Source organism: Megalobrama amblycephala, linkage group LG4, assembly GCF_018812025.1.
Source record: "Megalobrama amblycephala isolate DHTTF-2021 linkage group LG4, ASM1881202v1, whole genome shotgun sequence".
Taxonomy (NCBI): Eukaryota; Metazoa; Chordata; class Actinopteri; order Cypriniformes; family Xenocyprididae; genus Megalobrama; species Megalobrama amblycephala.
The window spans coordinates 1,558,905-1,574,322 of NC_063047.1; the positions used below are offsets into that span (position 1 = coordinate 1,558,905).

The 15,418-nt window shown below is 32.8% G+C and overlaps 1 protein-coding gene across 1 annotated transcript in view; it reads left to right on the plus strand.

Annotated features, from left to right (window-relative positions):
• The window catches only part of dnm1a (dynamin 1a), an 89,638-nt gene that overhangs the window by 46,934 nt on the left and 27,286 nt on the right, over positions 1-15,418 (plus strand). The window contains 3 exon segments of the mRNA XM_048186730.1: positions 202-253; positions 3,124-3,135; positions 9,187-9,300. Of these exon segments, the coding sequence (XP_048042687.1) occupies positions 202-253; positions 3,124-3,135; positions 9,187-9,300 (178 nt within the window).

Below are 15,418 nucleotides of genomic sequence, written 5' to 3' on the forward strand. Positions count from 1 at the left end.
ATTGTAAAATTTCTCCCTTTAAACATTTGTTATGTTATCTCTGTTCTATTGTGAATAAAATATTGGCTCATGGGATTTGAAAGTCTTTTAGTTTTCATTTTATTCAAATTTAAAAAACGTCCCAACATTTCCGTAATTCGGGTTGTAAAATTAAACTATATATATATTATGATGATTTAATTCAAACTCTGTCCTGTTTAGTGCTCAACAGAGAAGCAGTCAGATGAGCAAGAAGAAAGCGGCTGGTAATCAGGTGAAGCGGTTAAAATAGAGCTTATATTCATCACACAGAAGTCAATATTAAATTCTCTGTTGCATATTGAGAGTCATGTCATGTGTTAAATGTTAAATGTGTGTCCAGTGTGTACTTTTCTCTGTTCTTCATCTATGTTTCTTATTCTTTATCTTCACGCCCTTATCAACTGATCCAGGGCCAGGTTTGTTCTCATGCTTCTCTCAGTTCAAATACAAGCTTTCGTAGAGAGAACTGGTCTTAGATCAGACGTTACAGTAATGTTCCTGGTTCAATCAAGTTCAGCTCCATCATCAGCATTTGAACATAACTTTAACTCATCCCTCAGTTTATTAAAAACACAGATGTTCACCAGCAACATTGTTTACTAGTGTGATAAAATCACTAACTAACCATAATTCAACTCCACACAATAAGCCCCGAATGCTGTCGATGGAGGCTGTACTGAACCCAGAACAGTGTGTTAAAGTCATAGAGTTGCTGTATATGAAGGTCTTTCACACTCTTACACTGATGTAGGTGCAGTTCTGCTTCACTCAAATCAGTTGTTAAGGGCAGCGAGTGACAGCATGTGTGTGACGGTCCTGTTCTGCTCATTTATCTCAGTTCTTCAGTTGTTCTCCACTACAGAGAGACTCACATAATCATAATCATTGACCTGTAGATGATGTAAATGTGTTTTGGTTGTTTTGGACACACAATCCCCAGCAGATTCTTGATTAAGGTGTGTGTGGGAGATCAGCGCAGCTGCATAAAAACATATTCAATAACCATCTGCAGTCCAGTGGATGGATGTCTGCACTGGTGTAGTGCGTCATGGGTATTTAAATTAAATGCAAATGAGGTTTAGGAAACAGTAGATGCAGTCTTATTCAGAAAAGACAACATTATTTGGTGAGTGCAACAGCCAAACATGTCCGCCAAACAAAAACAATAGAAAAGCAGCGTAAAAACTGTAAAGAACTACTGCTATATGTTTGATATTTAATATTTGCATGATGGTGACAGGCTGAAAGGTACTGTTATTTTCTGTTTTTACAAAACATTTGTTGTTAATAATAGCCTACTGCTGGTGTTATACTTTTAGTCATGTTGAATTTGGATTGACCAATAACATAAACCAGCTGGAAAACTTCCGGTGAAATGTCACTTGTTGGTGTGTCTGTATCTTCAACGGCCTGAGGTATCTTTAACAGCATCAATAGTGTAATAAATAGTTTATAATCTGAATATATAGTCTGCCGTTAATTTAGTTATTCAAACGTAAGATGACATAAAAATGTGTCTCAGTTTTCCTTCTCGGCAAAATCGACCATCAGTTTTCACGCTTTAGTGTGAAAAAAGCATCATCACACAGTAAATTAAAGATTTATTGTGCACTTTAGTTAGATTCATTGAATAAAATGTGCAGAAATCATTGATCTTGCGCTGCAGTGACTGACAGCTGCTGTGATTATAAAGGGAGTGCGGTGCTCGCTTTAAAAGTTATTGTTTTTCATGAGATTGTGAGTACTTCATACTTCACCTTGACAAAATGTATTTTTAAACCTAGTGATTTTATAATGTTTAATATTTATTCAAAAGTGAAACTGAGTGAAACATTCTTACATTAAATGACTGATACGAGCCAATAAATGATCCTCTGCCGCCATCTGATGGTTATAGTGATAACTAATGTCATTTTTATTTAAATAAAAGTGTTTTCTATCAATCAAAAGTTGGATTTTCTACATCTTGAAACGTTCGGTTTTTACAAATGGGGACAATCTCAGAAGGATGAACAAATAATGTTTGTTGATGTACAGTAAGTACAGAATGATCAGTTTAGGGCTGCACAACGATTAATCGCAATTAATCGTTTGCAAAATAAAAGTCTGTGTTACGTAATATATGTGCGTGTTCTGTGTATATTAATTATGTATATATAAATACATGCACAAAAAAATATTTATATATAAAATATTTATATGTAATCTAAAATATATATAAATATGTATATTTATTTATACATGTATATATTTTTTTAAATGTATACATGTATGTGCATGTATTTATATATACATAATTATTATACACAGAACACACACATATATTACGTAACAGACTTTTATTTTGCAAACGATTAATCGCGATTAATCGTTGTGCAGCCCTAGATCAGTTCACCGGAAATGCCCAAGCTGGCTTAACGAAAACCAGGAAGTAACCGTGCATATGGTCAGCTGCCTTGACTTTTTGGGTTGACCTCTAAAAATCAAATGTCTACTTTTTGTCTAAGAAATATTTAGCATTTTTTTTTTTTTTAATTTTATATTATTTCTCAGTATATAGGATATGTTTAAAATAAGTTTCTACAACATTTGCCTTCATATTTCATGCATATTTACTGCAAAGATATTTAACAAATAAGTCATTTGTTTTACATTTACACATATTGTAGTTATGTTTTTAAATTGACTAATTAAACATTTAAAAAAATATAAATATATATATATATAATCGTGAATCAGTCAATTGTTCTGAAAAAAAGATTTATTTTTTTTGCCGTATTGCCCAGCTCTACTTGATTCACATTTTTCTTTCATTGAATTGCACACTGTAATTCATTCATAATGAACCCAGCAACCTCCAACCTCTTATTTTAAATCCAGTAGCATCATCACATTCATGTGTTTCTTATAATCAGAACGGTCACAGCTGCCTTGATCTCCACTGAAGTCTCTGAGCGTCGCTGGTGTTTGTGTCTCAGATCATTGTGCCCTTTTCTGTGTTTGATTCTGCTGCTGTTTCTCTTTTACAGCATCAGTTTTGTTCCGTTTTCATAATGATATATCATATGTTTTTCTTATTCTTTTTTTACTCTGGTGCATCAGGATGAAATTATGGTAAGTACAGTTTGTGTATTTTTCAGCACTGTCAGCGTCTATCACAGTAATTAGACTGGACTCAGATGAAACATGCTTTTGCATCATGTACTGCAGCGATGCTGTCTAGTCTACATCTGTGTGTCTGTATTCAGCGGTTGCATAAGACACTTTCACAATCAAACTCATTTCCCTGTATCTCCCTGGAGCTGCAGCAGTCACTAAAGACGTCAGTCAAGCGTAATGATGAGAGAGCCGGTGACTGTATAGTGTGCACTACAAAGGGTTTCCTTCTTATCTTCATGCCACAAGCGTCTTCTTTATTTCAGTCAAAACCAGTATTTCATGCAGCTTTTCAATTCTCACATAGCTGTCAAGAAGAGGTCTGGTTTTTTTGTAAAAAGAAAAAATATTTTTAGGACTATTATTTTTTTTTTTTTAATTTATTATGTTTTTGACAATTAAACAAGTAAATGAATAGGATTTGAATTTAAAGATAATGTTTAGATATATATTAAAAATTACATATTAAATATTTGTAAGTGTACATCATGGTAGTGATTGTTGAAATGATTTTATAATAATAACAGCACAATCAATGATTTCATTACTGTATTTTTTTTTTTTTTTTTATTACAGTAGTGAGAATTTAGAGTGAAAATGTCCTTAATCATAAAATGTCACAAATAAAAGTGACTAATAACGTTTGTTGAAAGTAAAAACAAAACTTATGAAACCAACATGAACACAAAGATAATATTTCTCAGAACTTTTCAAACTTATAATGTGTGTCAATGTGTGTTTTATGCAACAGAAATTCATTGAAAATTAATGTAAGGTAAGAGAAGATAATACAGAAAATAATTCATAAGATATCAATAATATTTTAAACTTATTAAGGGGTCACTTCTTTGAGAAGAGTTTGTTTGCTAAATGGTTTTTAGAGGTTATTTATTTATCCGTCCACTTGAGGCAGAAGCGAGTTGCAGTAGTTCAGCAATCCAGTGAAGTACATTTACATTTGTGTCAGTCCAGGCTGAAAACACTCAAACACAAACACACCTCAGTGAGAGCTGTCTGAAGAGATCTTGATGAGCAAGTTAAAATTATTTTAAGGGATAGTTCACCCAAAAAAAAAAAAAAAAATTTCTGTTATCATTTACTCACCCTCAAGTTGTTCCAAACCTGTATGAATGATGTCTGGCTTCTTTGGTGATTTATTTATTTTTTTAATCTAATGAAGTTGTTGAAGTCTCTACTAAAATTATTCACAATTGCTACCCAGTTAATTATAAACTTGATGAATTTAATAATAGTATTGTAGAGACAATGAACTCATTTGTTTTGGGACTGTGTGTGACTTTTCAAACTTTGTTAAAATGTATCCATCTTCAAACTTCTGTATAAGCCAAGAAATTGTGTTTTTTGGTGACTGAAATTTATGGAAGCTTGTTTCTGCCACAAAAAGTCACAATTACCTTTTTTATTTTATTTCACAATTCTGACTTTTTTTCCTCAGAATTGCATGATATAAAGCTAGAAATATGAGTTATAAAATCAGAATTGCGAATTATACAGTCAGAATTGCGTGATATAAAGTCAGAATTGCGTGATATAAAGTCATTGCGAGATATAAAGTCAGAATTGCGCGATATAAAGTCGGAATTGCGCGATATAAAGTCGGAATTGCGCGATATAAAGTCACTTTATAAAGATATAAAGTCAGAATTGCGCGATATAAAGTCAGAATTGCGAGATATAAAGTCAGAATTGCGTGATATAAAGTCAGAATTGCGAGATATAAAGTCAGAATTGCGAGATATAAAGTCAGAATTGAGTGATATAAAGTCAGAATTGCAAGATATAAAGTCAGAATTGAGTGATATAAAGTCAGAATTGCGAGATATAAAGTCAGAATTGCGAGATATAAAGTCAGAATTGCGCGATATAAAGTCAGATTGCGATTGCGAGTTATAAAGTCAGAATTGCGAGATATAAAGTCAGAATTGAGTGCGATATAAAGTCAGAATTGCGCGATATAAAGTCACTTTATAAAGATATAAAGTCAGAATTGCGCGATATAAAGTCAGAATTGCGAGATATAAAGTCAGAATTGCGAGATATAAAGTCAGAATTGCGTGATATAAAGTCAGAATTGCGAGATATAAAGTCAGAATTATGTAATATAAAGTCAGAATTGAGTGATATAAAGTCGGAATTGCGAGATATAGAGTCAGACTTGCGAGATATAAAGTCAGAATTGCGCGATATAAAGTCAGAATTGCGAGATATAAAGTCAGAATTGCGTGATATAAAGTCAGAATTGCGAGATATAAAGTCAGAATTGCGTGATATAAAGTCAGAATTGCGAGATATAAAGTCAGAATTGCGAGATATAAAGTCAGAATTGCGAGATATAAAGTCAGAATTGCGAGTTATAAAGTCAGAATTGCGAGATATAAAGTCAGAATTGAGTGATATAAAATCAGAATTGCGAGTTATAAAGTCAGAATTGCGAGATATAAAGTCAGAATTGCGAGATATAAAGTCAGAATTGCGAGTTATAAAGTCAGAATTGCGAGATATAAAGTCAGAATTGCGAGTTATAAAGTCAGAATTGAGTGATATAAAGTGCAGAATTGTGAGATATAAAGTCAGAATTGCGAGTTATAAAGTCAGAATTGCGAGATATAAAGTCAGAATTGCGAGTTATAAAGTCAGAATTGAGTGATATAAAGTCAGAATTGCGAGATATAAAGTCAGAATTGCGAGTTATAAAGTCAGAATTGCGTGATATAAACTCGAGAATATAAAGTCAGAATTGAGTGATATAAAATCAGAATTGCGAGTTATAAAGTCAGAATTGCATTATAAAGTCAGAATTGCGAGATATAAAGTCAGAATTGCGAGTTATAAATAAATTGCTTGATATAAAGGCAGAATTGCGCGATATAAAGGAGAATTGCGAGATATAAAGTCGGAATTGCGCGATATAAAGTCGGATTGCGCGATTGCGATTGCGCGATATAAAGTCAGAATTGCGAGTTTAAAGTCAGAATTGAGTGATATAAAGTCAGAATTGCGAGATATAAAGTCAGAATTGCGAGATATAAAGTCAGAATTGTGAGATATTAGAGTCAGACTTGCGAGATATAAAGTCAGAATTGAGTGATATAAAATCAGAATTGTGAGTTATATAGTCAGAATTGCGAGATATAAAGTCAGAATTGCGAGTTATAAAGTCAGAATTGAGTGATATAAAATCAGAATTGCGAGTTATAAAGTCAGAATTGCGAGATATAAAGTCAGAATTGCGAGTTATAAAGTCAGAATTGCGAGATATAAAGTCAGAATTGCGAGTTATAAAGTCAGAATTGCGAGTTATAAAGTCAGAATTGCGAGATATAAAGTCAGAATTGCGAGATATAGAGTCAGACTTGCGAGATATAAAGTCAGAATTGCGCGATATAAAGTCAGAATTGAGTGATATAAAGTCAGAATTATGTATTGCGATATAAAGTCAGAATTGAGTGATATAAAGTCAGAATTGCGAGAGATAAAGTCAGAATTGCGCGATATAAAGTCAGAATTGCGCGATATAAAGTCAGAATTGCGAGATATAAAGTCGGAATTGCGAGAGATAAAGTCAAAATTGCGTGATATAAAGTCAGAATTGCGTGATATAAAGTCAGAATTGCGAGATATAGAGTCAGATTGCGAGATATAAAGTCAGAATTGCGCGATATAAAGTCAGAATAAAAAGTCAGAATTGCGAGATATAAAGTCAGAATTGCGAGAAATATAAAGTCAGAATTGCGAGATATAAAGTCAGAATTGCGAGATATAAAGTCAGAATTGCGATATAAAGTCAGAATTGCGCGATATAAAGTCAGAATTGCGAGATAAAAAGTCAGAATTGCGAGATATAAAGTCAGAATTGCGAGATATAAAGTCAGAATTGCGAGATATAAGAGTCAGATTGCTTAAAGCGAGATATAAAGTCAGAATTGCGCGAGATATAAAGTCAGAATTGAGTGATATAAAGTCAGAATTGCGTGATATAAAGTCAGAATTGAGTGATATAAAGTCGGAATTGCGAGAGATAAAGTCAAAATTGCGCGATATAAAGTCAGAATTGCGAGTTATAAAGTCAGAATTGCGTGATATAAAGTCAGAATTGCGAGATATAAAGTCAGAATTGCAAGTTATAATAGTCAGAATTGCGAGTTATAAAGTCAGAAATGCGCGATATAAAGTCAGAATTGCGAGATAAAAAGTCAGAATTGCGAGATATAAAGTCAGAATTGCAAGTTATAAAGTCAGAATTGTGTGATATAAAGTCAGAATTGCAAGATATAAAGTCAGAATTGAGTGATATAGTCAGAATTGCGTGATATAGTCAGAATTGCGTGATATAAAGTCAGAATTGTGAGATATAAAGTCAGAATTGCGAGATATAAAGTCAGAATTGCGTGATATAAAGTCGGAATTGCGAGAGATAAAGTCAAAATTGCGTGATATAAAGTCAGAATTGTGAGATATAAAGTCAGAATTGTGAGATATAAAGTCAGAATTGCGAGAGATAAAGTCAGAAATTGCGTGATATAAAGTCAGAATTGTGAGATATAAAGTCAGAATTGTGAGATATAAAGTCAGAATTGCGAGAGATAAAGTCAAAATTGCGTGATATAAAGTCAGAATTGTGAGATATAAAGTCAGAATTGTGAGATATAAAGTCAGAATTGTGAGATATAAAGTCGGAATTGCGAGAGATAAAGTCAAATTGCGTGATATAAAGTCAGAATTGTGAGATATAAAGTCAGAATTGTGAGATAAAGTCAAAATTGCGTGATATAAAGTCAGAATTGCGAGATATAAAGTCAGAATTGCGAGATATAAAGTCAGAATTGCGAGAGATAAAGTCAAAATTGCGTGATATAAAGTCAGAATTGTGAGATATAAAGTCAGAATTGTGAGATATAAAGTCAGAATTGTGAGATATAAAGTCGGAATTGCGAGAGATAAAGTCAAAATTGCGTGATATAAAGTCAGAATTGTGAGATATAAAGTCGGAATTGCGAGAGATAAAGTCAAAATTGCGTGATATAAAGTCAGAATTGTGAGATATAAAGTCGGAATTGCGAGAGATAAAGTCAGAATTGCGTGATATAAAGTCAGAATTGTGAGATATAAAGTCGGAATTGCGAGAGATAAAGTCAAAATTGCGTGATATAAAGTCAGAATTGTGAGATATAAAGTCAGAATTGTGAGATATAAAGTCAGAATTGCGAGATATAAAGTCAGAATTGCGTGATATAGTCAGAATTGCGAGATATAAAGTCAGAATTGCAAGATATAAAGTCAGAATTGTGAGATATAAAGTCAGAATTGCGAGAGATAAAGTCAAAATTGCGTGATATAGTCAGAATTGCGAGATATAAAGTCAGAATTGCGAGATATAAAGTCAGAATTGCCTTTATTTTTTTATTTAGTGGCAGAAACAAGCTTCCATAGAAATTATACCCTTCTCATTTTAAATTTGTACTTAATTTGTTACTTTTTCTTGCCAAATTTTATATTCACAAGTGTAAGTTTTCAAAGAAAACTCCTTTTTAATTTTTAAGAAAGATTATGATATATATTTAAACTCTTTTAAGAACTCTAAAAACCAAAAATTTGATTGACCCCATAGTATTTTTTCCCACAATATGGAAGTCACAATGAGGTCCAGCAACTGTTTGTTTACCAACATTCTTCAAAAGAAGATTTCATACAGGTTAGGAACACCTCGAGGATGAGCAAATGATGACTGAATTTTCATTTTTGGGTGAACTATCCCTTTAAACTATTACCATATTTATATATAGCTTTCTGAATAACACCACATCTAGTTTAATGACAGCGACACTTAAAGCAAACTAGCGCCCCCTTGAGACCTGAGTTTTGTTACTGCCACAGTATGTACTTTCTGGAATAATATGAGTATTTGCATCTATATTTATGTACTTCTTGTGTTTTCAGTAGGCAGTGTACACTAATATACGTGTCCTCTGACATCGGTGTGTATTTCAGGTGATCAGGAAGGGCTGGCTGACCATCAATAACATCGGCATCATGAAGGGCGGTGCTAAGGAGTACTGGTTTGTCCTGACGGCCGAATCACTTTCCTGGTACAAGGATGACGAGGTGAGACGTTTTGACATGTGAGATTGAGTTTTGTTCCAGTGTTGCTGCGTCGGGTCAGTTAGGATGCTCCACTGAAACACATTTTGGAGAAATCGGTCTAAAAGCGTCTGTTTCAGTGACTCTGCACAGGATATGAGTAAGATCCAGAAAATGACACACTGCAGATTAACCCTTTCATTGTCTCATTCTCAACATCAAATGTCAACATGGTCTCATGACCGCATCACAACTGATCGTTTACTTCAAAGTTAAAGCAACATCGTCTTGATTTACGTTGGAGAGCTGCCTCGAAACGTCCCGCGTGCTTCGCTCAAACACCGGCGCCATCGCGGCTGCTGCTCACCAATCATTATTCCCTTCAGCTTTAAACGCCACACTTTTATGTGGAATTATTTATATCAGTTTTTTCCGCAATAGAAAAGAAATGATGTCAATCGGGTTATTTTTAAGCCGTCCCGTTTTGCCCGTTTCTGCTGACTTGACTCTCTTTTTCCCCTGGCGTGTTTTTGGCTGGAATATTTTCCAGCACTGGAAGGTTTTCCTGCTAAATGAAGCTTGCAGGACCTGCCGGATCTCCGAGAGCTTTTCTCTGATGATGCCGCTGCAGCTTTCCACACATGCTCAGTCTTTCAGAGAGGAAAAGCAAAAAAAAAAACTTACAGGATGATGCTGTTTCTTACATTTTAATCACGTTTCGATCGTCATGGTTATTTATGAAGAAAAGGACTATTGAAAATAGAGTTAAAACAGTAAAAATGTAAAATATTATTACAGTTGTTTTCTATGTGAATATATAGTAAAGTGTAATTTATTCCTGTGATCAAAGCTGAATTTTCAGCATCATTACTCCAGTCTTCAGTGTCACATGATCCTTCAGAAATCATTCTGATATGATGATTTGATGCTCAAGAAACATTTATGATTATTATCAATGTTGAAAACAGTCATACATTTTATACTTTGATGAATAGAAAGTTCAGAAGAACAGCATTTATTTGAAATAAAAATCTTTTGTAACATTATAAATATCTTTACTGTCACTTATGATCAATGTAATGCATTCTTGATGAATAACGGTATTCATTTAGTTTTTAAATCTTACCCCAGACTTTTGAATGGTAGTTTATCAGGTTTTCCACAGAAATGTGAAGCAGCTTAATAGTTTTTAACATCGATAATAATCATAAATGTTTCTTGAGCAGCAAATCATCATATCAGAATGATTTCTGAAGGATCATGTGACACTGAAGACTAGTAATGATGCTGAAAATTCAGCTTTGATCACAGGAATAAATTACACTTTACTAGATATTCACATAGAAAACAGCTGTTTTAGATTGGAATAATATTTCACAATTTTACTGCATTTTATTTATAATATATTCACATAGAAAACAGCTATTATTTTAATAATATTTCACAATTTTTACTGCATTTTATTTGCAATATATTTACATAGAAATCAGCCATTTTAAATTGTAATATCACAATTATACTATATTTTATTTACAATATATTCACATAGAAAACAGCTATTATTTTAATACTTCACAATTTTACTGCATTGTATTTACAATATATTCACATAGAAAACAGCTATTATTTTAATAATATTTCACAACTTTTACTGCATTTTATTTGCAATATATTCACATAGAAAACAGCCATTTTAAAATGTAATATTTCACATTTTACTGTATTATATTTACAATATATTCACATAGAAAACAGCTATTATTTTAATAATATTTCACAATTTTACTGCATTTTATTTATAATATTCACAGAAAACAGCTATTATTTTAATAATATTTCACAACTTTTACTGCATTTTATTTACAATATATTCACATAGAAAACAGCTATTATTTTAAAATGTAATATTTCACAATTTTACTGCATTTTATTTACAATATATTCACATAGAAAACAGCTATTATTTTAATATTTCACAATTTTACTGCATTTTATTTACAATATTCACATAGAAAACAGCTATTTTAATAATATTTCACAATTTTACTGCATTTTATTTACAATATTCACAAAGAAAACAGCTATTTTAATAATATTTCACAATTTTACTGCATTTTATTTACAATATTCACATAGAAAACAGCTATTATTTTAATAATATTTCACAATTTTACTGCATTTTATTTACAATATTCACATAGAAAACAGCTATTATTTTAATAATATTTCACAATTTTACTGCATTTTATTTACAATATTCACATAAAAAACAGCTATTTTAATAATATTTCACAATTTTACTGCATTTTATTTACAATATTCACATAGAAAACTACTATTTTTTAATAATATTTCACAATTTTACTGCATTTTATTTACAATATTCACATAGAAAACAGCTATTTTAAATGGTTATAATATTTCAAAATTTTTACTGTATTTTTGATCAAATAAATGCAGCTTTGGTGAGCAGAAGAGAAACAATTCCTAACTTTTTAATGGTAGTGTAAGCGTACGTATATTTATAGTATTTATAGTGCATTTTGTTGACTTTAAAATGCTTTCTAGGTAGGTGTCTCACTAGGGATCGAGTAAAGCTGGCACACACATGTGCATACCAGAGCCTGACCTGTCACACACACTCACACACACTCGCCAAGAGAGGGCTGCTCCTCATAAAACCATTGACTTTCAAAGAAATAGTGTGTGTGTGTGTGTGTGGTTAGCTGGTTTGGGTCAGTCTAACTAGGAGCATGTGGGGCAGAGACAGCGAGGGGGTCCACTTTCATCTGTCTGCGAACACAAAGTCTCCTTCACACTCTCTCTCTCTCTCTCTCATGTATTTATTTTATCGTGGGCTGGCGATGTCGGTTTCCCAGCACTCAGAGCCCCAAAACTAACACAGTCCGACTCAGAAGTAAAACACTCACTAATGAGCTCAGAAAGCAGCAGAAAACGCTTCCACGAGTGTGTCTGAACACGACGAGTCCTCAAACACACACACACACACACACGTTTTCTTCTCCTTTGGTGGCTGAGGTCGAGACCCTCATCACTCTCTGTCTAAATGATCAACAAGCGTCTCAGTGACATCACTTCCTGCAGTTGAATTTCTATGCAGACGTGCTCAGCCTGATTTTTCACTCTTTGTCTTGTATACCTCTGGTGTTTTTGGGGGAACAGGCAGCGCTGGTGATACTGGATCTGCTTCCTATTATCACACACACCAGTGACTCACATGAATGAAGAAAAACCTGGAAGCAAATGAAGCAGGAACCCTGCCGATGGCCTCAGCGGCCTGTCAATCAAAAGTCCACACACAGACACACACTAAATGAAGACAGATAATAGAGATTTAAGGCTGATTAGCCAAACCCACTACTAAAATTTATTTATTATCATTTTTACCTTAACTTCTGAATACAGTTTGATTCACAAACTATAGCCTAAGTAAAGTTAAATCATGATGGAGGCTATTTTTATTTTTTGCTCTGCGCGCATGCGTCAGACAGTCATTTTTAGCAGTTGCATTGCGTATTGTGTTGTTTTTCCAGCATTTCTAACCATGAGCGGCATGTTTTTAAGATGTGAAGTTGATGTTGTGTGAAGCGCTGAAATAAAAACACACTTTTCCTACACTCAACAACGAAAGGTTCCATATAGAAGCTTACCCAGGTAAAAATAAAGTTTACTTGAATGCACTACAAAAATACTTAAATACAAGCAAGTACATTTGTAGTACATTCTTATTTTTTGTGCTAAATAAAATTGTAAAAGTTACACTATAAATACACTAATTAAAAGTATATTTGTACTTCAGTGCATTTGAAAATGTATACTAAATACCACTAATACTAAATAGTTTTTAGTGCATTGAAATGAAGTATACTACACTGGAAAAAAAACATTTACTTAATTTTGCTTTTGCAAGTTTTTGCACGCATATTTTTTAAGTAAAATTTCAAATATGGAATTAAGTAAGTCTACTTAACTAAGTTAAGTAAAATTAACAAAGAAAATAAGTAATTTTAACTTGGCCAGTAAAAGGTTGAGTAAATTCTACTTAGTTAAAGTTTCATTTGCAGGACATTTTACTCAAACAATATAACACTGAATTAAAGGATGCTTTTAAAGCGTATGCGTTACTTAAAAAAATGAATAAAAAAAGATGTTTCTAACTGCCTATTTTGGGGCATCATTAAATATGCGCCGATTCAGGCTGCGGCCCCTTTAAATTCTTGTGCTCCCTGCCCCCGAGCTCGCGACTGCCTTGAACAGCATAAACAAAGTTCACACAGCTAATATAACCCAAAATGGATCATTACAAAGTGTTCGTCATGCAGCATGTCTAATCGCTTAAGTATGGTATTTATTTAGATGTTTAATTTGATTCTGAATGAGTTTGATAGTGCTCCGTGGCTAAAGCTAACATTACACACTGATGGAGAGATTTATAAAGAATGAAGTTGTGTTTATGAATTATACAGACTGCAAGTGTTTAATAATGAAAATAACGACGGCTCTTGTCTCCGTGAATACAGTAAGAAACGATGGTAACTTTAACCACATTTAACAGTACATTAGCAACATGCTAACGAAACATTTAGAAAGACTGAATGATGTAATCATGGATCATGTCAGTTATTATTGCTCCATCTGCCATTTTTCACTATTGTTCTTGCTTGCTTACCTAGTCTGATGATTCAGCTGTGCACAGATCCAGACGTTTTGCCCTTGTCTAATGCCTTGAACATGGGCTGGCTTATGCAAATATTGGGGTCGTACATATTAATGATCCCGACTGTTACGTAACAGTCGGTGTTATGTTGAGATTCGCCTGTTCTTCGGAGGTCTTTTAAACAAATGAGATTTACATAAGAAGGAGGAATGTCTCACTGTATGTCTTTTCCATGTACTGAACTCTTGTTATTTAACTATGCCAAGGTAAATTCAATTTTTAATTCTAGGGCACCTTTAAGTATACTTAATATAAATGCACTAATTAGCACTAACACTTAAATTGATTTTAAATGGTTAGTTCACTCAAATGAAAATTCAGTCATTTATTACTCACCCTCATGTTGTTCCACACCCGTAAGACCTTCGTTCATCTTCAGAACACAAATTAAGATATTTTTGATAAAATCCGATGGCTCAGTGATGCCTCTATTGAGAGTAAGATAATTTAGACTTTTAACTTTAATATTATAAAAGGAACGAGAATACTTTTTGTGCACCAAAAGAAAACAAATAACTTTATTCAACAATATCTAATGATGGGCGATTTCAAAACACTCATGAAGCTTCGAAGCTTTACGAATCTTTTGTTTCGAATCAGTGGTTCAGAGCGCGTATCAAACTGACAAAGTCACGTGATTTCAGTAAACGAGGCTTCGTTACGTCATAAGTGTTTTGAAATTTCAATGGTTCACGTGACTTTGTCAGTTTGATACATGCTCTGAAGCACTGATTTGAAACAAAAGATTCGTAAAGCTTCATGAAGCAGTGTTTAGTTCAGTGACATGCACTGTTTTAAATATATTTTTAGTACGTTTCTGGGCGTTTGAAAGTCTAAGTTAACTTGCTCTCAATGCACGCCTCTCACAAGCCATCAGATTTCATCAAAAATATCTTAATTTGTGTTCTGAAGATGAACGAAGGTGTAAAACGACATGAGGGTAATTAATGACATTATTTTCATTTTTGGGTGAACTAACCATTTAAGTGTAGTTCGATAAAGTGAACCAAACATACAGAAGTGTTTTACTTAAAAGTGTGCTATGAACATCAAATTTTATTGGATTTTTATATATACTGTCACTATCACTAAGTTCTATTTTAATGGATTTTCATGAAAAATACAGTAGAAATGTAAAACACCATTACATATAATTAACTACATCATATAAAGGGAATGTTAACATAGTTACAATACATTTGAAATGTGTGGGCGATACATTATAAATACATTTTGTATATATTTATTCTTATATTTTTATTAATACATCTATTTTCTATGTCTGATGAGTATATTTAAAAGTGTATAAAATATGGGTACTACAAGTGGTAACTAAATACATTTTTTAACAGAGATAGTATGTTAAAAGCATCTTTTAGTTCATATTCATGGTGTCTCAAAATA